This window comes from Sebastes fasciatus, chromosome 19 (assembly GCF_043250625.1).
Source record: "Sebastes fasciatus isolate fSebFas1 chromosome 19, fSebFas1.pri, whole genome shotgun sequence".
NCBI classification, from domain to species: Eukaryota; Metazoa; Chordata; class Actinopteri; order Perciformes; family Sebastidae; genus Sebastes; species Sebastes fasciatus.
Window position 1 is genome coordinate 8,714,780 of NC_133813.1, and position 25,076 is coordinate 8,739,855.

At 38.0% G+C, this 25,076-nt stretch overlaps 1 protein-coding gene across 3 annotated transcripts in view; it reads left to right on the top strand.

Moving 5' to 3' along the window:
• The window catches only part of LOC141757140 (uncharacterized), a 54,832-nt gene that overhangs the window by 5,895 nt on the left and 23,861 nt on the right, over positions 1-25,076 (top strand). The window contains exons 1-3 of one of the 3 annotated variants that reach the window (XM_074617418.1): positions 9,024-9,164; positions 12,808-12,924; positions 16,162-16,292. In XM_074617418.1, coding sequence (XP_074473519.1) covers positions 9,135-9,164; positions 12,808-12,924; positions 16,162-16,292 — 278 coding nt within the window. In that variant the 5' untranslated portion in view covers positions 9,024-9,134. Of the gene's footprint in view, positions 1-9,023; positions 9,165-12,807; positions 12,925-16,161; positions 16,293-25,076 lie in introns of those variants that run through there. The other 2 variants (XM_074617419.1, XM_074617420.1) reach the window with 2 other exon arrangements.

Below are 25,076 nucleotides of genomic sequence, written 5' to 3' on the forward strand. Positions count from 1 at the left end.
TTTTTTCTTTCTGAATATCAGCTTACCGGAAGTAATATAAATTTTTTAACTGAATACAGTTAGTGTTAGTATCAGAAGCGTTCTGGTTTCTGTTTAGTCCGAGTAGTAGTTCTATTGACCAATCACGTTAAGCGAAAAAGGCGGACTGCATTGGCCGAATCGTAATCTCGGAATTTCAGCGTCCAGTTGTACTTAGCTCCACCCTCTCGTTTCACTTCAAAACCAAGATGGTGATGGCCAAAAACCAAAATGGGACAGCCAAAATGCAGAGGCTTCAAAACCGTAGTCCACAAACCAATGGGTGACAGTCTATGCCGGAACCCCCAGAAATATAGGCCTTTGCCCCAGAAGCAAAATCATCATCGGACCAATATCTGATGACTTTGCTATAAATCAGCACAGTGAATGCTGAAGACCTGCTGTTAACCTTACATGCTAAACTGCTGAGTGCTTAAATTGTTAGCAGTACAGAGGAGGGTGTGACTGCACAATGAATAGTAAGCTTTGTGTCAAGTATCACTCAGCAGCCTGAATGGTGAGGTGTTACCATGAAGACGTCAATCATCACCGCGTACTAAAGTGTTTAGATGACCAGTAGCGTGAGCTGGGGGCATTGGACACTACATGGACACTGCAGGCAGTTTAGGATTGGATGAAGTTTGTTAACACGGAAGGTCAGGATTAGAGAAAGTGCTTTTGCTTTGGCTAAGAGCCAAAAGTATTCAGACTCTTTGTTCTCTGAAGTACTAGGCCTACAGTATATATTGTGCTGTGTATAAAGAATCCATGAGATGCCCCGCCTGACTTATTGATAGTAAGGTTTGTGTATCTCCATTGTAATTTGTACATTAGTGAACGAGTGTCTTTATTTACAGTTTCCACAACATCACCGATGTGGGTCACCACACAACGAGGATAAACATGATAAAAACATCCGATGTGACGCAGCTAACATTGCACATGTTGGATTTCATTACAGGCCACGTATGAGAAGCACGCAAGATTCTGACTGCGTGTGTCATAATGTCACAAACTGCAACTCAACAGTGAATCATGTGAAAGTAGGGAAGGTGGAAGGAGGTGGCAGGTATGTTAGGAATGAGGGTGTGAGCCTTGAACGGATCGGTTAACGCACACACACAGCATTGTTTGGAATGGTAATACTTCTGAACATTTCCGTGTGTGTTGACATAGTCGACTCACCCTGTAGATGACAGCTCCTCGTTAAACTCTGTGATACATTTTGTGGCCCTATCAGTGCGGCGTTGTGCAGTTCAAATAGCAGCTTTAAACACAGGCAGGGAGGGGAGGATGTTGGTATGTCGTAATCTGATGAACAGTCCTGCCTGGCAGAAACTCACCTTTCCCTGAAATTCCTTTTGCATGAATTTGCATTGCTGTGATGTCATTTTTTTTGGCGTCCTAGAAGTAATTGCACATACTGTACAGGCTGCGGCATTACTTTGCTTCAAGGCCCCTGCATAGTTTTCGATGACAGCATTCTTACGTGATGTGAATAAGAAATATTGCAAGTACAGACAGGTCATCAATTTTCATGTCATCAACTTGCACTTAATCACTTCCAATTTAATGAAATGAGTCAACAACATTATAAATCAGCAGACTGTCTAGATCTGGAACTGCCGGTTTCACAATGGTTCTTTCATGATTGTCGGCTTTTGTTGATTGACACCCAAATATTGCACATTGTATACGGGTCTTTCAAGTGTTATTAGCCTGGGAGCACTCACCTCTGGGTCTATGCAGAGGTTCTCTGCTGTACAAGTGGTGCATTTTATATTTACCAAGTCAATGCCAAAATTCTGAAAATGTGACGGTACTCGTTTTTTCTACAGTAACCATACGTACCAGGGATCTAGGCCCAAGACTAACGGTGACCCGTCGTTGCAGGGACCATAGAAAATGTCTCTAATAGTGCTACATTGTGAACAACAAATCCGTTTTGAAATCGACAGGAGGAATGTTAGTAACGTTAGCTGTTAGCAGCCGGTGTGCAGCACATTCCTGCTTGGCTAAATAACGTAGCTAACAACTGACGTACTGAGGTTGCATTGAGTTACACTATGATGCGTTCAAGCTCTGTTTAGTAAAAATGAGTATTGGGCTGAGGTAAATTATAACATTATCATGATGTGTTCAAATGTAAGCTTGTAAAATTTAGTTTTTGGTGAGAAACTTGAGGCGGATCATCAGGGATTAATAATAAATTTGCGAAAACCAGTATGCAAACTGTAATAAAGTATATTTAAATAGGCCTACATGGGCTTTATCGTTTTGTTTTTTTACTGTGGTATCGAATTGGGTGTCGAGAATTGTGGAATTTCACTGGTATTGTTATCGACTACTTTAATTTCTGGTATCGTGACATTTCTAGTAGTTATGATGACAAGTGATGGCTACCATAGCTGAACAGACAAACGCAACAACAGAACATTCTAAGAGAGAACAGAGCAGGTTTGATTGACGTGATCCGAGGGCAGCTTGGCAACAAAGTGGAGACTACATCAAAACAGAAGCATGCCTCAAAGATTAGCACTTTAACGCACGTTAGATGTCCTTTTGGTTCCTATAGTGTCCGACACCAGAGTAGGGTTGTTTTGCATTGCCATGGGTTTTAGATCTAAGTGACAATATGTCAGTGGATCTATGGTGGATCTGAGCACACTCTGTCAGCTCTGATCACATGGTGTCATCACAGGAGAGAAATGTGTTTTTTGAGGAAGACGTGAACAAAAAAATAGAAAAATTAAGGCATGTTCAGAAATGGATTCCAGGGATTTATAGTCGATTAGCTCTGAATGAACGAAGTGTCAGGAAGGCCTTCCTGTTATTGGGTTATTGGGATCTTCTGCACAAATCACAGTGGAGTCAAACATTAAAAATAAGCCTTTTAACCCTCTCTAAATTAGTTTCTGTAGTTGATTTAACTGGCAGATGAAAATCTTTCATGACCTGAAACAGTGTTTTGAAACACTCCACTGGCATGAAGGTCAGATGGAATACTAACTCTCACAAGAAAGCTGTTGTTGATGTACTTTTCTAAATCAGAAGCAGGAGCATGTCTACATGAAATAACTCCTGGAATGCATTGCAGGTTTATGGTACTATATATAACCCTGGCAGGTGATTTGAATTGAAGTATTCAGGCCATAAGACTGAAGGCACTGAGACATTCACTCTTCCCAGATTACCCATGATTCACCTGGGCACTAATATTTCAAAGAAATATCCTGGTTGATGGTTTGTGCTCACAACTCTTTATAAATTAGCTACAACAACCTGCTGACATGTAGCTTTGTTTAAGTAAGTGATAAATGTTTGTATACCAGTAGATAACTTCGGGTTCTGATAAGTGAAGCCAATGCTGAAGTAAACTTGCATTCTTTCTAATAACCAGCAGGGGGCGACTCCTCTGGTTGCAAAAAGAAGTCAGATTGTATAGAAGTCTATGAGAAAATGACCCTACTTTTCACTTGATTTATTACCTCAGTAAACATTGTAAACTTGAATTTATGGTGTCATCGCTAGTTTCAAGTCTTCTTCAATACAGCATGATGTTCATTTAGTAAATTATGGTCCCATTTTGAGTCAAATAGACCATAAAGCAGGGGATGCTTTAGGGCGTGGCTACCTTGTGATTGACAGGTCGCCACCATAGCGTTGTTCGGTCTGGGTGTTAACCGTGTTTTCGTTGTAGAACTTTAACCCCTTTCAAAGTGTGTTTTATGTTCATTAAAGTTAATTATAGGCCCAATTCCAATGTCCACACTTATAGACTGACAGACTTTGAGGCGTGTTCCCGCAAAGTCCGTGAGGGTTTAGGGCTGTCCCACTTTGAAATCGTCAAGCCCTTGAGGGGTCGCTCACAGACATTTTGAACCCTTTATGAACACTTTCCCGTAAGTCCACATTTCTGCAGATTTTGCTTGAGGGAATTACCTACAGTTCATAACGTTGTGACGTTAAACACAGGGTTACCGCGGTTACCTGGAGAAGCCCGGAGGCATTAAAAAGAAAAAGGAAAGGTACACAAAGAGCACGGCACATGGGTGTTGAGCCAGGCATATTTAAATTTACACAGAAACATTAACATGATACATAAAATCAGAGTAATGCAAGCATTAGACTATATCAGACACCTAATTTATTCATCAACCATTTCTTTTAATTTTGCTGAATGGAAATTGACAAAAACAAGTAAATTGATTTTTTTGACAGTTACCTCTCATCTTGTAAGGCAAGAGCCTGAAAGATGTTGAAATAGTCAGTTAAAAAAATGTAAAATAAAAACCTGGCCCTGTCCAAAATTTGACAAATCAATATTTAACCACTTTAACCCGTGGAATCAAACACATTTTCCTTTGTTTTATTGTCACATTTTGCCGTCGCACTATCCATTTTTGGTCTTGTTTTACTGTTCCACTCATTCCTGAGTTAAACTGCAAACTGGCGCATTATCTCTCTGAACTCATCTGAATGCTTCACAATATGTTGCCGCAGTGAAAGCCTTTCATCCCATTTCATCAGCCTCTCCGAAGCTCACACTCCCCACCTCAACATTTAGGTTTAGATTTGAGGGTCATGAGTGTGTTTCGGAGCCCATTTCCTACATCTTGTAATTTCTCCCGCTAATGGACGCCTGAGTGTCCTAATTATTCATCTCAGTCATTTCAAAACTGCCACCGCGCTTCTCCTGAAATGCATCTTAGTGCATTTTTGCATTTTATAGCTCCTTGTTTTTTTCCCCTCCAAGTTTTAATGAGTGTTGTTTTGCATTATGCAGTACCTCCAGGCTTCAATTTGGCATCTGGGAAAGTTGGCTTGACTCCAAGACTGTGGTCACCCAGTGCTTATTACTCATTAAGCCTCGTCGGAGGGCCGAGTGGGTGCAGGCTGGGTGGGTGCTGCACTGCTTGGAGAGTAGATGTTGTTGTTTTTGTCGATGTTCTAGTTATGGAAGTGAACGAAGAAAGTGAAAGAGTTTGAAAGTCTTCATCATCTGCACATCTTTCTACTGTCTGTCTGCAGGCGCATGCTTTCTTTGTGTTTATATTAGGGCTGGAGAATTATTGAAATTGTCATAATGATCATCGTGTTTGCTTCTACAGTTAATTCAACTTAACATTTGCCATTTTGCTTTAGACTTCCTGCCTAATATCAGAGCAGATAGATTCATTAATAAGTCATATTAAGCTTTTGAACAAATGATCGATGCTGTCCTTTTTCTGGAGAATTCAATAGCATGCATGGCTACAGCATGCTTGGTTTACGACATGTCTACCTGCTCTGTCTTTGTGTTATTCCACCTGTCCCGCTCCCGTCCTGTCTGTCTGAATATATGACAGCTGAGAGACATGTTTTTTTGGGCGAGTCTTTGGGAGGAGCTCAATGTAGGTAGGTTGCCAACCAAGCCCTGCACACCTCTGTGTGTGTGCGTGTGCATGTTTGTTTGGATGCGGTTGGTAATGGTGAGAGCTGTATTGTGCCAAACCTAAAATAACCTGTGGCAATACCTGTATACAGTGAAAACATGCCATCAGTCAGTCTAGTGTACAAAATGTGCAAAGGATGGAGTGAAGTTACGAAACGTCTCATTATTTTTTTAAAACTGCACGTTATTGATTATGTAGTAAATCTGCTATATCATGATTTGTGAAGACTAAAGCTGTCAATCGATTAAAAAACGTAATCGCGAGTAATCCCATTATTGTCCATAGTTAATCGTGATTAATTGCAAGTTAATCGCACATCTTTTAGAACCCATTTTTATTCACATATCTTGAGGTCAGAGGTCAAGGGACATCTTTGAAAAATGGCCATGCCAGTTTTTCTTCGACCAAAGTTTAGCGCAAGTTTGGAGCGTTATTTAACCTCCTTCGCGACAAGCCAGTATGACATGGTTGGTACCAATGGATTCATTAGGATTTCTAGTTTCATATGATGCCAGTATCTTCTTCAACCTAAAAATCACAAGTTATGTTAATGCGTCAAAGAATTTAGTGGATTTTCCTTTCACTTTGTCTTCCTTTTAGATGCACTAATGCTCCTTTCTATCTGTAATGACAAAGGGAAGACGGGTTAGAAAGTGACAGAATGTGACATGGAGAATTCAGCACATTTTACTGTACGACTGCTTTTCAAGAAGGCTGCAGAAACTGGTTGTTTTGTTCAGTTGTACTCAGGTAATGATAGTGTGGGGAGAGATGTGATCTTAAACCAGGGTAATTGTTAAATACAGTGGAACTGGTTTGGCTGTGCTTCAATTAAACAGGGGAGGAGCAGAGAGGGAGAGCAAATACAGGAGAGGTGATATGTTGCTTACTCACCGCAGCATTGAGTGCAGACGAACTGGTTCTACTGAGAGAGAGAGAGAGAAAGAGCTGCATGCAACACTGCACAATCCTCTTTAGATTAGGCCTAGGATTGACTAATCTAGTAGGACAAACCTGCCTTGTTCTTATAACGCAGCGAGGGACAGCAAATGTAGGGTTAATGTGTACAAGCTCATGTAAACAACACTTTTATCTTAGTAGAGTTGTCAAAGTTTCCAAAGCGACCAAATACACTATGTGGCCAAAATTATGTCAAAGCAAATCTCTGCAGCCAGGTCCAACATCTGGTGGAAAACCTGAAACCAGACGAGAGGAGAGGAGGCTTTTATATACGGGTACTTGCACACGAACGCCCATATTAAAGGTGCAGAAAAAGCAGAGATGCTATAGTAAATTGAATTTCAGTTTCACAAATATGTTTTTCATCTACCTTTAAATATTTTGGGTGTAACAAAAAGTAGTATAGTCATAATACTTATCATTTAGCCTGGTAGAAATAGATGACGCTATAATAACACATTAACGCAAATTTGTTTTAACGCCACTTATTTCTTTAACGCATTAAAACAACTAGCAATTTTTAGGTTGTAGCGTTAGTAGTTGTAGTAATCGTGCTCATGACTAAAGCATTTTTAAAATAGTGTGTCATATGGTGACTGACTATGGAATCTGCGTTATGTGTCATTAATGGGTTTTAGATTTAGCAACGTTTTAGTAATTTAATATTGTAGAACAGTAATTATTAAAATAATAGTAATTTTATCTTATGTGGAATTTACCTGCAACCAAACATATTTTTTATATGAAATGCATGCCATGTGACATTTTTGTAAATTCACATATTTTTGTTTACAGTGTTTTACAGTGAAGTCAGGTTGAAACACTCCTGGTTAGTTAATGAGCCTGCAGGGCGTCTACTGCTGATCCCAACTTAAAGCTGCTGCTGGATCAAAGTGCACCAGCACACAAAGTGACATGCCACGGTTATGAGTCATGAGCAAGGCATGCTGGGTAGGGAGTTCCCTGATGTACACACACACACACAGGTCTGTTTGATGAGTAATGACTTGTGTTGTTATCCTGACCGTGCAGGTCAACAGAATTCTGACCTCTGATAAGATAGACAACTGATAAGATAGACAGATGATAAGATCAAAACCTGCTTAGTCCAACGATAATGCAGAATACTGATTTATTTTAGATATACCTTTAGAAGCAGAATCAAACGTCCATGATAGTTTGGATTTTACTTTTGTGGATTTACCAACTATTGAATATATTTTTATTTATTTTTGCCCATTTCTCTTATTCATTATTGGAATTAACTGCCTATGCATATATGAATGCATGCCAATAAAATGGTATAAATGAATATAATATGAAGAAATGTGAACTGTGATTTTTAAACAAAGAAAACTCATAAAAGTTAAAGATGATTTTAAAAAGTCTGCTCATCAGATAGGATGGAAATACAGTGCAGCCTAAAGCCTTAGACTATGTAAATGACAAAGGTCATACAGGGGTTCATAACTACCTGCAGAGAAGCAACCTCATCTGACTGCACAATATCATTTGTTTAAACAGGGAGAGTCTGCAACTCTCTTATAATTTTACTTTTTGATTAAATACTGTAGTAGATTTTTTTAAAGCCTGGAAACAGAGCCATGAGGAGGTGCAGAAGTCTAGTTTCTCTCAGAACACTTGAATTACAATATGCGGAAAGGTTATTATAGAATTTTTGCCCCATGACGCCAAAAACATTCTGCCTACTGCAGGTTTAATACGTTTAAGAAATTAAAACAACTTTGCGTTAACGTGTTATTATCGCATTAACTTTGACAGCTCTAATTTTAACATCACCTTCAGGACAAACTACATTTTTGTTTGTTCAGTCCAACACAGAGTGTAACGGCCGTTGCAGCCTCTGTCATGGTTTTAAACATTTAATCTTGTTACATAAAATCATCTGCGTGTGTGATAAAGAGACAGAAACGAGGCCTGAAAAGAACAAAGTCAACAAATGGAGAGAGCTGCAGACATGTAGGGAGGCTCCGCCTTCCTCATACCTGCCTGCTTATCAAGGTGTGTCTGACTTGGCGACCTTCCACAGTCATCAGGCCCCACCCAGACACACCCTGGGGTGGGAATTCTGCCTCCTGTGACTCGGCTGGGGGGGTGAGGGCTGGAACTCTGCAATCCAACCTAACCTCAGGTTTAGTCATCGCTTTTATTAACTGAGCGTCGACTTGACTCAACTTGAAGACAGGGTTCCCACACTGTTAATGTGTTTACATTGAGTTTCATAATTGGGAATGTAATAACCAAAGTTTTAATGTCTTAATCAGGACAATTTTGAATGTAGTCTGGAACTGAGACACATTCTTTGTCCACATTTGTTTTTGTTCATCCTGTTTTCTTTAGTTTGGTGTTCACTTCGTTGAGTTTGATACAGTTTAGTGGAGTTTTTTTCTCTCCTCCATTCTCTCTCTCTCATACACACACACACACACGAGTTTAAGTAAACTGATCAATCAACCATAGAAACCCTGACAAACTCTTGCCGGATATTAACTAGCAAACTCACATTCTCTCTCTCTCTCTCTCTTTCTCTGTCTCTGTCTCTCTCTGCTTGTCCGTTCTGGTCAGTGGGGAGGTTGTAGTTAGGGTCATCTCCATGTACACAGTAGTGCAGCCCACCCACTAACACACACATACGCACACAGGAGAACCCCCTGTGGTCTGAGCTCAGTCAGGAAATTAGTTTAGAGTCCGTCTGTCATCATGAACACTTCTCTGTCTTCAAGTCCTGCAGTGAGTATTTTTAGAAACCTTTTACAGCACAGAAGCTATTAAATAGCATCAGAGCAGTGAGATAAAGTTTTTTAAAGTTTACTGCTGAAACAAAGGGCTATTCGGACAGTTAGCTAAAGGTGGTCCCTTTTAAAGTCATAGTATTAAAGAAGTTGGTCTATTTAAGGCTTTATTGAAGAATTTACCTAATTTAATCCTTTGGAATAACTTTGGGTTGTACATAATAATAACTGAAGTTGGTTATAGATTGAATACTGGGTGGCTTAGCTAAACATTTGTTTTGTTGTTTCAACAGCTTAAATGCAACACACACACAGACACACTGGTATTTGACACACGTTAATTGATGTCGAACATACACATACTTTAGTTTTGTGATATTTTGGTACATTCTCTTTTAAACCTTGCTCTACTTGATCTTTTTTATCTTTTTGAAACTGGCCAAAGTTGGCCTTTTTCAATAGTTGGTGTATGAACAGTTAGCTATGTTGTCTATTTAAAACCTTAGACATGTTTCTACAATTATCCTTTTTAAAAATGAAGTATTGAGATGTTCAGGTAGTTTGGAAGCCATGGTAATGTTGGTCTTTTTTAAGCTGTGTACTGGAATATTTGCTTTAAAAAAAGCATTAGTATTTAAAGAATTGATGAAAAGTAATTTTAAAAGTTTAAAAGTATTAAAACAATTAGCCTAGCTATGGTCTTTTAAAAGCCTTAGATAAGTAGCTAGAGTTAACCTGTGTTGACGCCTGTGGCACGCACCGCATGTGTCATACAGCCACAAGAAGTAGACAAAAAAACTACAGCTCCAATGAAAATTTACTAGCGCGATAAGGGTACGTCCTCGTTACTTGGTTTCATCCATAACAATAAAATTCAGCAAAAATAGTGTTTGTTAAAGGACACTTAGTGATACAGACAGCAGCATTGTTTTGCCTTTGATTTCATTGAAAACACTGGACAATGCCAGGTTATGTTATTCTGATGGTACAACCCTGTCTCCTAGAAATTATGCTATGAATTTGTTTTCCCAATTAAGTATTGCTGGGAAATGTAATTAGGAAAACAAATGAGCAGTATATAAACATGACTTAAAGGAGACATAATGAGGAGAGAATTATAGCATCCCACATTTGTCAAGCACAGGACTTTGTTGGGTCCAGAGTGCTACTTAAACGCTGTATATTGAGACTTTTTTTTAGCAACTTGAAATTCCTCTCTGCTCCCTCAAACTCCTGTCGATGCATGTCAACTTCCCCAGAGGGATTAAAACACAATGGACTTGTTTTGATTGCATTTAATCAGACAACACAGGCTCACTGTGTCATGAACACCCAGCCCACTCATGTTGTGAATGCATCCACTCATACGGCGAGTAAGGGAATTAATTGCCTGCTGTCCATCTGTAGTTTTTATATATATATATATGATGAAGATTGATTTGTTCCTTTAAGATAAAAACATACATACGAGCCGCTTCAGCGCAGTCTTACAATGGCTCTCTGTGGTGGGTTTCAAACAGTGGTGGGTGGGAAGCTTCTCCCAGCCGAGAGTCTGTTCAGTAGGCAGACCTGTATTGTGGTTGCCAACACCTCAGAACAATACTAAACATTTCTGATGTTATACTATAGAGCACTTTGACATGTAACTGCTGAAACCAACTTAAATGTTGAAGATGTTCTCCACTTTTGCTTTAACAAGACGAAACATGTAGGTTTTCTAGTTTTACTTTCCCTTTAGTGCTTTTTTTTTGGTACAAAGTCATCCCAGTCACTGGAGACATCAGACTTTCTGGTTCTACCTCATTTGCTGCATTCTGCTTCACATTTCAACAGTGACTTCCACCGAGCGAGGCGATCCATCACAGTAAACACTAACATGACCCCCACCTGACACGCTGACAGGTAGAAATGGAAGTCTCCTCCAGGACACAATCCCTCAAAAGAACATGTCACCTGTCAAATTGCACTACTTGTGACCCAGTGGGCAACCTCCGGGGTCCTAAAAGTGAAGCCAATGCTGAAATACCTTTTAACTTGCATTCTTTCTAATAGCCAGCAGGGGGCTGCTCCTCTGGTTGCAAAAAGAAGTCTGATTGTATAGAAGTCTATGAGAAAGTGACCCTACTTCTCACTTGATTTATTACCTCAGTGAACATTGTAAACATGAGTTTATGGTCTCAATCGCTAGTTTCAAGTCTTCTTCAACACAGCATGATGTTTATTTATTAAATTATGGTCCCATTTAGAGTCAAATAGACAATAAAGCAGGGGATGCTTTAGGGCGTGGCTACCTTGTGATTGACAGGTCGCTATCACGGCGTTGTCCAGTCTGGGAATTGTCTGTGTTTCCGTCTTAGAACTTTAACCCTTCCACAGTTTGTTTTCAGTAAATGAAAGTTAATTGTTGATTGAGTTGTGAGTGAGACCGGATTGTCTGGTTGCAAAAACAACAAGATGGCAATGGCAAAAAAACAGGATTGTGACAGCCAAAGTCCAGACGCCAATGTGTGAAGTCACGGTGACTACGTCCACTTCTGTTATACAGTCTATGGTCGGAACCTTTTAAGATAGGTGTAACTGGTTGGATTTGGGTCTTTCAATATTGTTTTGGTTTTTTTTTTTCAATTTTTTCAGGTACAAGTTTGGATATCTCAGCCTCTGCTATTTCGACCTTTTTCACAATGTTTTTTAAAAATTAAAAAAAACACAATTTTAATTTTAATGAAAAGTTGCAGCCCTAATTACTTTTACTTATACTCATTTCTATTTTGACTTGTACAAATGTTTTTACTAATTAAATGTATTAAATGAAACAATTTGGTAAAACAGTAGAGGCATTTAATCCCAACAAAAACTACAACAAGAAAAAGATAATTTTTCACAGTGTAAAAAGGTGTAGATTGAAATAAACATTAAATATCTCATAACATTATATATAGTATTCTAATACCAGAATGCTATTTTTTATCATACATTTCCCTCAAATGTTTAGCATATTTTATTACAGCGTTGCACTAACAGAGCCATACAGATGAACCTTGGTGATAAGTAGTGTGTCCAGTCATTTTTATTCATGTAGCCCAAAATCTGTAATGACCTGAAGCCCAGTTGTAAACTGTGGCATACTTTATTTTAGTGCTTCAAACCAGACTTTCTTTAGTCCAATCAGATTCCTCGGCCTGTCTGATTCTGACTGAACCACTGATGAACTTTAGTCCACTGATGTGTTTTATATGTCAGATGGGGAACAGTTGTGTGCTGGTATTTAGGACATCGTCTCTGTGCTCTGGAGCATGATTCAGTGTAGACGGCAGTCCTTCCTGTTTCTCTCCATTCCACACCAATGAGAAAGTTCGCTCAAGAATCGGAGGAGGTGTTTTGACAGTTGGGTGTTGCCTTAGTCCTGGCTGACAATGCTTCAGATTAATGTCAACAACCAAAATGCACATTTAGAATAAAGATATGTTTTTAAAAGATGTGTTCACTGCTATCAGCGGCCAATGAATCAGAGTCCCAGTGGTGTCTGGTTGCTGCCAGAAGTGCTGATTGTGAAACATGAGGCGGATTTACTGTATGAGGGTTATTGTGTTGCAAGTAGATAAAAAACTCAAAATCTCTCTCTCTCTTTCTTTTTTTTAAAGTCTCCAGAGATCCAGAATAACAGAGAGGACTTCCCGGCTTCGCTAGACAAACTACGGCAGCTGATAAAAGACAAAGTTGACGTCCTACAATCCCCCTTCATCACTGAGGAGCAACAGGTAAATGATGAAAGATATCTTATATAAACCCCTATGTAAAGTTACTTTGTACTTGCCAACCACTTAGAGTATGAATCAAGTTCCATCATGTCACTACTGTTAAAATTATAATACAATTTCTATGTTTTTATAATGTTGTGTTGATTAAATACATAGATAGATAGATCTATGGCCCCGACCATGGCTCAGACATATCAGTAGCCTAACTGTGTTGTGTATTGATAAATCCACGGCGCTGTCCGTGGTGCTGAAGTAGCAGACAGATTTGTAATTGCGACTTTTTCTCGGAGTACCGGCCTTCTGTCATTTACGTCTTGGATCCATAATATCTATAATATTCTACACTATATAGCTTCCGATTGATACCGATGGATTCCTTAGGTTTTCTAGTTTCATATGATACCAGAATATTCACTCTAGCTTTAACACTGAGCCCGCTACAACCTCTGAAAAACAGAATAGCGGCCGGGCCAACCATCAAATTGTGAAGGGGTTAATAGTTTTTATAATAAAAGATTGTGACAAGCAAAACATCACGATACTATGCTGTATCGATTTTTTTCCCCCACCCCTAATTAGAAGCTCGAGGAAAATAAAACTGGTGACCAAATGGTAAAATCTTCCAGTTGGACAAATTATAAAGAACCACTTTATCCTTTAATGATTTAAATCTCTACAGATGTATGTGAAAGTGGAGAGGATCCACTTCAAAGCAGCTTTACTGGTATTCGAAACATGACGCCTCCAGTTAAAACAGTTAGATGATTATCACCAGCTTAGCTGAGGCATCAAGTGTCATTCGGTCTTTGCTGACGTTGAAACTTGTTGTTGTTTTTTTTAAAACATGAATCTTTGCTAGAGGGTACAGGGCTAATTGCTCAACACTGCCTTAGCTGCATTCCTCCTAACGGTTTGGATTTGTTTTGATCAGCACTCTCTTGATGCGCTTCGCTTGAATTTTTCCTCTCGAGTTCTCTGTGGGAATCTGTGGCCCTCCCTGTTTGCTGTCTGTCTCTCTCCATTTCCTTTCCCTCGTTGTTGATCTCTCCTGAGGCCATATTCAGAAATACAGCTCAAATATCCAAAGTCTGCTCTAAATGGTCAAGCAAAAAATAAAAATACTGAAGTGTAAAATGTTCTCCTTGAACCTCTGAGTTTTGTCTCTCTGTCACCACGATGATTTTCAAAGTGAAACTAAATCAGATTTGGCTGCCGTGTGAACATAGTGTCAGTGTGTCTCTCAGACTGAGTCACATGGAGACAGACAGACACACAGACGAAGGGGAGGATGAGGGTGATCATGGTGTTCTGCCAGAATGACTCAGTCGGTCTGTTGTCTTTCAGCCCACAGCCGCTCACTGAAGGACTCCTTCACCTCGACGAGTTCAGACTCACAACCTGATTACACGTCCCCTACGCCAACTTTATCTTCACTCGTCATATCCCCTAGTGTCTCTTTTGCTTTCTCCTCTCATCTGACTGTCTCGCTTCACCTCCTCTTGTCTGTCTGTCTGTTGATCTACCCGTCTATCTGTCTGTCTGTCTGATCAGTCCGTCTACTCTCTCTCTCTCTCTCTCTCTCTCTCCTCTTTCAGCTGGTGATTCACCACTCTCTTCTGTTTTAGTCAACATGTTGCTATGTCTGACAAACGGAGACGGCAGACTACTGAGAGCTGTTATAGGGGTACATTCTCATATCAGATACTCTCCAGACTAAACATTATATGATCACTTATGGAGCGTTTGTCTGTCTTGTGTTTTTATTGTTGGCACACTGTTTTTTTATGCCTGGAGGGAATTTCTTCAAATTTGGCACCATGCAACGTCCACTCAGACTGAATGATGAACTGATTAGAATTTGGTGGTCAAAGGTCTCTGTGACCTCACAAAACATGGTTTTGGCCATAACTCAAGAATTCATATGTTATTTATGACAATTTCTCACAAATGTCTAAGATAATAAAATGATTACAGGGACTCAATGTAAGAATCAGAAATTGCTTGTTAACAGTCACACCTGTGACACCGTTAAATAAACGACTGTCAGCGTCGTGATTGAACATGATTGACAGGCATCATGTTGATTAACGTTAGCAACATCAGCTAAAACCACAATATCACTCTATATTTCACTTGGCAGTAATGTTAGCTTGGCCTAGTGTTAACTTTTGCTGCTTCAGCCTTCCGACCGTGGTCAGAAGACACAGGGGAGACACCGTAGTTTTGGGCCGGAGACGATAACGTAACTCGCACCGGAGTTAACCGCCATCACTCCACTCAGCAGCAGGGAAACAAGACACGGGAAACCTCTGTTGGTCTTGAGGAGCTGCAGCACTTACTTCTGCACAACTTCCACTGAACATTCACTTGATATTCTCAAAGCTAAACTAACTTTCTTTTGCTCCGATGCTCGCTAGCTTTCTCACACACTCGCCACCGCTCTCTCTCTCTCTCTTACTTCACCACTCACTTCCCACGTGCACACACACTCCTCGCACTGGCTCTGCTATTCTCCCACAACACTAGTTTCTCCCGACGTCAGTCACATTCCTGTTCTGCAAGACGGGCTTCACTAGGTATAACTTTGTTTTTTTTTTGTGCTTATGTAGAGTTTGTGTTGGAGTCTGAGTTGGGGTGGAGGCTGGTTGTTTGTTGACGTTAGTTATGGTTGCACACTGTTAGCCCTGAAGCGGAGCTGAAAATAAAGGCACTTGCAAGCCTGCATGATGTCAGGTCCATTGGATTTTCCCGGAAAAAATGGTCCACATTCTCTTCACATTAAAAGCAGTCTACAGGCTGATAGAAGAAACCCAGAGAGTCACGGAAGGTCTCATTTTTTTAGGTTACAACCTGTTCACACATTGGCCATAAAAAACAATTAAAATTTTTTTTTTATACATGTAAAAATGTACATACAGTCTCTTTAAGTGGTGACATTTTAGTGACACTTAACTGGTTGGCGGAGGCATTCAACTGCAAGGTTTTTCTCTGGGATCCAGTATGTAGGAAGGGTCTTCTCTTTCACCATGGTAACTAAAAGGATGTTAATACCATGCTTATATCACTCTATGTGCTGGCACAATGATCAAATTAGCAACAGACAAAAGTCATTATGGCCAGCCAGTTAACAGACTGACATCAGCGATGTTTGCTTTCCGGTTAGCTATTATTTTGTGAACCTCCATTATGGCTGCCAGAGGGTGTGTTACTATAACTTGTCTGTTCTCTTGTGATCAGGGTTTGGTGTGTGAGGAGAACACAGAGAGAGAAGGACTGTGGAGGTTTGCCGTTTTGAGTGAGGAGCTGACCTTTCACCTCCAGCAGCTGCAGAGACAGACAGAGCAGGAGCTCAGCAACATACACACACAGTGAGTCAGTGACATGTTAAGCTGCTGTATACTAGTACTGTATACGAGAGGGAACACAGAGCCTTCATTGCTTTGCGTTGGTCTGTTGTATTTCCAGTGCCTTGCTCAAGGACACTTCAGCACTTTTATGATGCCCATTACAAATAAATACAATTACTATACAAATACTTTCTGTTCTAAAAACACTCTTTTAAAACAATTAGTCATCCTATTACTACTTACATTATTATGCATATTTTGGGTCTTAAGTATTAGCTTATAATTCTTAAAATATTGATTATGTAAGCAAGTGCAGTGACTGTAACACTAATACAAATTCACACCATGGACAAAATTTATTAAAAAATATATGGGTAACACTTTTATAATAACCATGATTTATAAATGTGAAATTGATAATTAATTAAACTTAGTTAATAATTATTTTACATTTAACAAACAGCGAAATTATAATAAATAATTAATAATATATATAAGTATTTGTTAATGATTAAGATAATATTTTTAAACCTTAAATAAATTGTTTGTAAAATATCTATAAACATTGAATATATAGATATTTGTAATACTTTGTTAATGGTTAATAATTTCTTTGTAAACCATCTATAAACATTATTTAGATAGATAGTTAATACTTTGTCAATGCTTAATAATTGGTTTCTATCTATGTAATGTTTATAGATGTTTTACAAACGATTTCTTAAAGGTTTGCAAATAATTTGGTAATCACAAAAAAAGTAATGTAGTATATAAAATGTTATAATGTATGCAGCAATAAACTGTTAATAAATAAGTTACTAATTTTATCAGAATATAATTGTTATCGTCTCTTATCAGCTATGATACAATATAGAATTTATAAACTATTTCATATTACACAAACTAATGATAAAATAACAGAAATTATAGCATTACTAACAAGTAGTAAACATTATTCATTATCATTTTATTGTTTGTTAATAATAATAAAATAAAAGTTGAATTAATTAACTATCAATTTACCATTTAAAAATGATGGTTATTATAAAGTGTTACCAAAATATGTATGTTTTCTCAAGTCTCCAGTCTTCTTCAATCCTTGTTCTTTTCATTGAAACATATTCTCAATATTCCTAAAGAACATATAGAGGTTTCATTTTTAGCAAAATCCTTAGTTGTTCTTTCTGAAACTGGACTGTGGTCTTTCTATAAATCAGGACCATGTTATATAGTGTTTGAACGTGTGAGTAGGAGGCAGCTCTGTGCTGGTTTGTGGGGTTTTGTCACAGAGCTGAAACACGAATGTGGGAGTTTCACTGTATCTCATAACAGCAGCAGGTTCTGCTCCGTTGGAGAAAACAACAGGATCCTGCCTCTCTATGTATGTGTGGACGTGTGTGTGTGAGCGTGCGTGTGTGTGTGTGTGTGTCGTCCTGTAAATCTATCTTTGTGAGGACCCAATTGAGCTTTTGAGCTTAGATTGATGTGTTACTCTATGTGTGTATATGTACTCTCGGTTGCATGAAACCGTTGTACTGTACTGATCTGAAACTAGTGATCTTTTTTTTCCTAATTTATTATCTGTAACCCTCTCGGAGTGGAACTGTTTAAGAGTTCTGTTTTTCTATTTAAACTGTAACTAGACATCACTTCTCTACTACAAGTGGAGACGCTCATACGTCAACATCCCTTTAGGCGTTGCGTGACTATTTTTAATTAGACTGTTCAGAAGGTTCATTACAATGCATTAATCTCATAATGACAGACAAATCATCATGTTCAACTTGTTTAATATATGTAACGCACACTTCCTACTGTGGTATTAATGTAATTGGAAACCAACTTTTTATTGTCACATATTGTACACCTTAGCACACAGTGACATTTAGCCTCTGCATTTAACTCATCCTAGTATTAGAAGCAGCATTAGAGCAGTTTTGGGGGTCCGATGTCTTGCTCAAGTGCACCTCGACAGAGTCCAGGCGACCCTCCTTGGCGACCTTTCTTGCAGTTTATTATTAATATTGAATGTGTCGCATGTCCAAATTGCACCAACCTTTACACTGCACATCCCTTGGTCCCCAGTAATACACCCACCAAGTGTGAAGTAGATCGAATGAACGGTTCTCGAGATATGCGAAGGACACACACAGACAAATGGACAGAGATTCCTTGTTTTAGATGTGATCAAATGGCTTTCACCCATTTAATGTTTCAAAGTGACCTGCCAAAATAATAATTTATAAAAACTAATGATGTGAATCTTTGGTAAGGTTAGCTAAACATCAATGTTATTACCAGTTTAACAGTAAAAGTGTCAGTATGCATCAAATGATGTGTTTGTTGAATCGTCCAACAGCACCTGATTGTCTGACCAAAGTGCCGGAGGGGTTACTTTCTCCTTTAGACGTGGTCAATGCATTTTAATGTAAAGGCAGTGGGACGCCTTAGAGGAAACGTGAGCTTTATGCAACAACATCTACTCACCACATCAAATGAATGGAGCAGAACAGAAAACTGTATTTAATTTAATTAATCTGACCTATGTTGTAGAACAAAACGTTAAAATCTCTTCAGTTTGTATTAACCAAAAATTCAAACTGAAAAAAACCCATTGACCTCCAAATAAGGGAACAGGAAGTGGCAAATGCTAACTCATTTACCGGTTTTTAGGACTCATTCCTGTAGTACTCTATGGATCAGACTGCTAGCATCCCTATCGACCATCATAATAAGCAACATCGACCCAAAAACAAAACCCAAACTCCGAGATTAAAAACGACCCAGTAGAAATTTGTGATGCTACAAACATCTTTTTCTTTTCAGTCTGCAATTCTATCATTGACATCAGGCTGGCTGGTAAAACAGTGAAGTTCGACACTGTTGAAGTCCTCCATAAACTTTTTTTTATGAGAGAAAGTGAAAGTTCCTGGTGAATTTTCTGATTTGGTTCCATGTGATGTGTTGACAGTAAATGTTCAGATGGTAGTAGGTGGTTGCCGCCTCACCCTATCCTCCCCTGCGCTCTGTACTCCTGCCATGACAAGCGTTTTGGCAGAACAACATATCAACACGATCTCAGTTTTGTCAGACGAGACACGCTAAAACACATCTCAGGATTCAAGGTGTGCCAGAAGTACCCGCACGCACACGCAAACACACACAATACTCTGACAGATTTCCAGGCAATCTCCTAATTTTCCCAGCGCCGTTGGTTCTCATCACCAAGCGGTCGGTTCCAGTCACAGCTTGGATCAAAGGCTTAATGAGAGGAGATGAACGGGTTCCTAATAAATACTGTAACTCGTATCCATCATGTTGCCCTGCCCAACATGATAGCCACTTGTCTTATCTGCTTGGCTTACTGGAAGAAGACGTCACCCCGCTTTCATTTTGCTGGGGTTTTCCTCGGCTTTAAGTGAGGCTTATGTGGTAATGTCAGCGCCAACACAGGGTTGGGCTTTTGTGCGGGAAAAGAGGATACGACTCTGCAACGTTTAGGAACGGAGATAAGGCGAGTGGACTTTTTAACAAGCTGTAGGAATCGAGCAGCTTTCACGCCAAGAACTTCTGGAACTTCTGCTTTAGTTCAGTTTCTTTGTCATGGTGATAATGATGCTTTTTTAAACTCTTCTAACACACAATAGTCTCTGTCCTCTGACAAGAGAGAACATAAGTGAACATAATCCCAACCAATTAGCAGCCTTCATGTCTCTGCGGTGAAGCCAAAGCAGTCTTAATGGACCGAACTTTTCTCACACAAAGCGAGTGTAGGATGAAGAGTATTATGTAAAGCATTTCTATCCTACAAACTTGAAGTGAAGAAAAATAAGCGCCAGTACTTCTCTTATTCCCATGTTGGCTTCGTCCATATATTTCTACCATCTATAGAAAAATTAGCCTGAAAAGGAGATGGTGGCTGAAATCTGGAATGACACTCATATCCAGGACCAAAGAGCAAAGGTGAACATCTGTCGTGTTCAGATAAAATGACAGAAACTGGAAAGAGACTTGATTTCTTTTTCCGTCAACAGGCTCCTTATGAGTCTTCTTAGGACTCTTTAAGCTCTGTTTCATTTGAAACTGAGCAGCGTGAACTGAAAACAAACTGCAGACATACAGAAATATGGCACAGTAAACATTTAAACTCCTCTCTTCATCGTGGCTGACATTCCTGTCATGTTTATCTTCCGACTTTCTCAGAAATCTATTTTATAAATACACTTGCTGTGCTTTTATGACTGAAGACACCCAGAACAGAAGGGTGGCCCAGCATGCCCTGTTGAAGTGCCTTTGACCTTTTTGACCTTCCAGCCTTTGAAGTGAGGAAACACCCAAGTATAAAACTTCCAAGTATTTTTACACACATGTTAAAGGGTGTTATAAGTGTTTTTTTGTAATTTACAAATAAGTATGAGAGGTGTCTTAAAGGATCAATTCACCCAAATTATAAAAAATAAATAAAAAAAAACACCTTACACCGGCACGTTACTTATTGAAGACAATCAAAACAGCCTATTTTTCTCTCTTTCTCAGTAAGTAGTTCCACTTTTCTGTGGATTATCCAGAGTAACAAGGACACTGCTTCTGGGAAGACATTTTTGGGGCTATAGATTTTTTATTATTATTGATTAATCTACTTTCTTGATTAATTGCTTTAATGTTTTGTTTATAAGATATCAGAAAATTGTGGAAAATGTGCATAACAATTGCCTAGAGTCAAAGATGACATTTTCAGATGTCTTGTTTTGTCAGCCAATGGTCCAAAACCCAAAGATATCTGATGTACCTTAAGAGAAGACGATAAAAAACACCAAAAAGGTGGAACCGGATACATTTTTTGGCATTTTGTTTTAAAAATTACTGATTATTTGATTATCAAAATCGTTGCAGATTATTGATGATTAATCAACCAGTCATTTTAGTTCTTCATTTTAGTTCTGAATTTCTTAAATGTCAATTTTCAATAGTGTATTATTATTTTTATGTAATTTTACTACAAACTGTCTATGACGCTGCAATGAATTGTGGAGGCAGAAATCTCAAAAACCTGTTACCATTAGGTTTATTTGGGTGAACTGACCCTCTACACAGTAGCAGAATAATGATAATAAAAAAGAAACTAAACTTGATTCTTTATATTTACATTTTGATCATTATCAAAAAACAGTTAAAGAAACCTCTGAAGTGAAACAAACCTGAATTCCGGACCTGCTTCATGTAAAAACAACAAGACGTTCTTTATTATCTGCAGCAGTGCATGATGGACACACAGCAGTACAAGCCAACATAGAGCCAGCAGCACTCGGTGGAGGGATAGATGATAGATGTAGTTTTATTGGGTTGTTTTCAGAGCTATTTTCCCATAGATAGATAGACGGACAGAAACCGAGTCTTTGGTCTGGTTACGCAAGGAGAGTTAAGCTCGTTGCCAAGACTAACAGGCAGACTGGCAGTTTGGAAAACACCCAGCTGAACTCTGCCAACCCCCTCGTCATCATCATCTTCATCTCCTTCTCTGAAGGATAATCTGTTCATTCTTCATATCTTCAAAATCTCCTGAGCGTGAAATCAATCTGCAAGGTGGCTTGAATGATTTATCCAGATAAAAAGCTTAGGAGGATCATTTATACATAGTTTTTTTTTAATTTCTTTTTCGTTTTATCATTAGTTTGTTTAATTTATTTTTTCTTTCTTTCTTCCTTGTCTTTCACTTTCCTTTTCTCTCTATGATTTGTTCATGTCTTTCTTTGTGATTTAATTTCACACGTACGGTTGGGTAATAGAACTACGGCTGTCGAAGTTAATGCAATAACACAATTACGCAAATTCGTGAAGAAACTGGCATCTTATGAAACTAGAAAACCTAATGGATGTTAAATAACGCTCCAAACTTGCGCTAAATTTTGGGGAAGAAAAACTGGCATGGCCATTTTCAATGGGGTCCCTTGACCTCTGACCTCCAGATATGTGACTGAAAATGGGTTCTATGGGTACCCACGAGTCTCCCCTTTACAGGCATGCCCACTTTATGATAATCACATGCAGTTTGGGGCAAGTCATAGTCAAGTCAGCACACTGACACACTGACAACTGTTGTTGCCTGTTGGGCTGCAGTTTGCCATGTTATGATTTGGGCATATTTTTTATGCTAAATGCAGTACCTGTGAGGGTTTCTGGACAATATTTTTCATTGATTTGTGTTGCTAATTGATTTCCAGTAATAAATATATACATACATTTGCATAAAGCAAGCTTATTTGCCCACTCCCATGTTGATAAGAGTATTAAATACTTGACAAATCTCCCTTTAAGCTACATTTTAAACAGGTAGAAAATGTGTGATTAATTTGCGATTAATCGTGATTAATGATGGACAATCCTGCGATTAAATATTTTAATCGATTGACAGCCCTATTTTTTAAATTGTTTCTTTTTCACTTTGTCCTTAGTTTGTTTCATTTTTGTTGTTTTTTTTCTTTTTTTTTATTCCTCGTCTTTCACTTTCTTTTCCTCTAAATGATTTGTTCATGTCTTACTTTCTGATTTAAAAGTACACTGCACGGTTGTGTAATAGAACAAAACTAAACACGATTTCTCTTTTCTTCACTCACTGTCTTTCTGTCTTTCCTCCTGCTCACCAAATGTCAAAACATCTCTGCTTCATTGTTGCATTCCTCGTCCTTCCCTCAGCTGTTTATCATCTTCCCTCAAGTCTCTCTGCTCTTTCTCACCCCTTCCACTCCTGTTTGTACCAAGTATCTTTCCATCACTCCTCCTCTTATTCTTCATGTCCACTCTTCTTCTTTTTATCCATAATAATGATAATAATAACGATGATGATAATAATAATAACTATAGCAATAAGGATAATAATTAACTCCGTAATTCATTCTTTTTTTCATTGATGAATCCTCATGTCTGTAAAATGTCAGTCCGACAAACAGTCCAAAATACATTAAATTCACAATAATAATGATGGTGAATAAAACAGAGAAAAGAAAAAATCCTCAAGCTGAAAACGTAACTTCTATTTGCACTGACAAACGGTAAACTTTATATATAATTGCAGATATGCATGTAGAAACACAAACAATATGAAGTGTGTTCATTTACATACAGGTCTATACTGTAGCGTCACCTTTATCCATGATGGGAACGCTTTGTGGAGTGGATTTTATGCATCGAAATGGATTCTTTTTGTGCTATATATACACACAGAGTGTATACATCCTGAGTGACCTCGACACGGTGAAAATTATATATGTGATGGGCTGCAAGTGGGGAGAGATACATTATTGTAAAATAAATAACACCCACACATTTTTCACCTGCAATTATGGAGTGAAATGTGTTTGTCACATACATTCAAGCAATTACGGAGCCCTATTCACGCGCTCCTGTACGTAAGCACCTAATCAGAACACACTGACAGCTGGCACAGTGTGTGTGTGTGAGTGATTTTCAAATTGTCAACACACACACACACACACACACACACTGATATTCATTGGTAATTACTGTCTTTTCACACCGATGGATGATGTTCCTCGTCTCTCGTCACAGGCAGCGTTTTAATGAAGTCATTTGATTGGTTAAGATCAATTCTGATTGACAGGTGACAGAATGGCTCATTTGCACGAAGCTTCAAAGTCTTGAAATCTCCGCGAGATTCCTCTCAAGATGTTAATTTTCCTCCAAACGTTGACGTGAAACAGAGCAGAAACGTCTCCACTCGATTTCTGAGTTGAAGTTAAAATAGCAGGAAAAGGCCTGTAGTAGGCTGCATATAGGTTGCCATGGTAATGGCGTTACTGTTGAGGGGAATCACTTTTTTATTTCTACCCAAACCTTTTTTGTTGTTGTTGTTGTTTTTAAACAAAAAACAAAAGCTACAAATAATTAAAATATAAAACATACAAATATGTGGAAAATTATGTATTATTCTTATTCTTGTTCTTACTCTTATTATTTTTTAACAAACTATATCTAAAAGTAAAGAAAGTTATTGTTAGTTAGTAGTTTTGTTGCTGTTATTGTTTTTTAACAAAAACTAATAAAAGCTACACAGAATTAAAATACAAAATGTACTAATACATGGAAAAATTATGTATTATTCTTAATCTTAGTGTAATAATTATTATTTATTTATTTTTATCAATAAAAAAAACTAAATCTAAAATTTAAAAAAAATTGTTAGTTTTTGTCATTATTGGGGGGTTTTTATAACAAAAACTGACAAAAGTCACAAATAATTAAAAAATAAAATGTACAGATAGGTGGACAAATGATGTATTATTATTATTATTAATTTATTATAATTCTTATTTTCATACTTATTATTGTTATTATTAATTTTCAAAAACTAAATCTAAAAGTAACGAAGAAGTTATTGTTAGTTATTGTTTTTGTTGTTGTTTGTCTTTTTTAACAAAAACTAAAAACTACCACTAATTAAAATATAAAATGTACAGATACATGGAAAAATTATGTATTATTATTTTTGTTATTCTTATTCGTATTATTGTTGTTGTTATTATTATTATTATTATTATTATTATTATTATTATTAAAGAACTAAGCATCACAATCTAATATTTATACATGTTTACTGTTTTATTTAACTACAGTGCAGCCTTTTAGAGCAGAACAAGACAACATTTAAGTTATATTGTAATATTATGATAATGAAAATAGTCCTCGCACACTTAGCTTTTCATCAAAATATTGATATTATATTGAAATATCTATGGGTTTGAATAGTTTGTTTTTTTATCCATAAACCTGCAACATTAAAGAAACCTA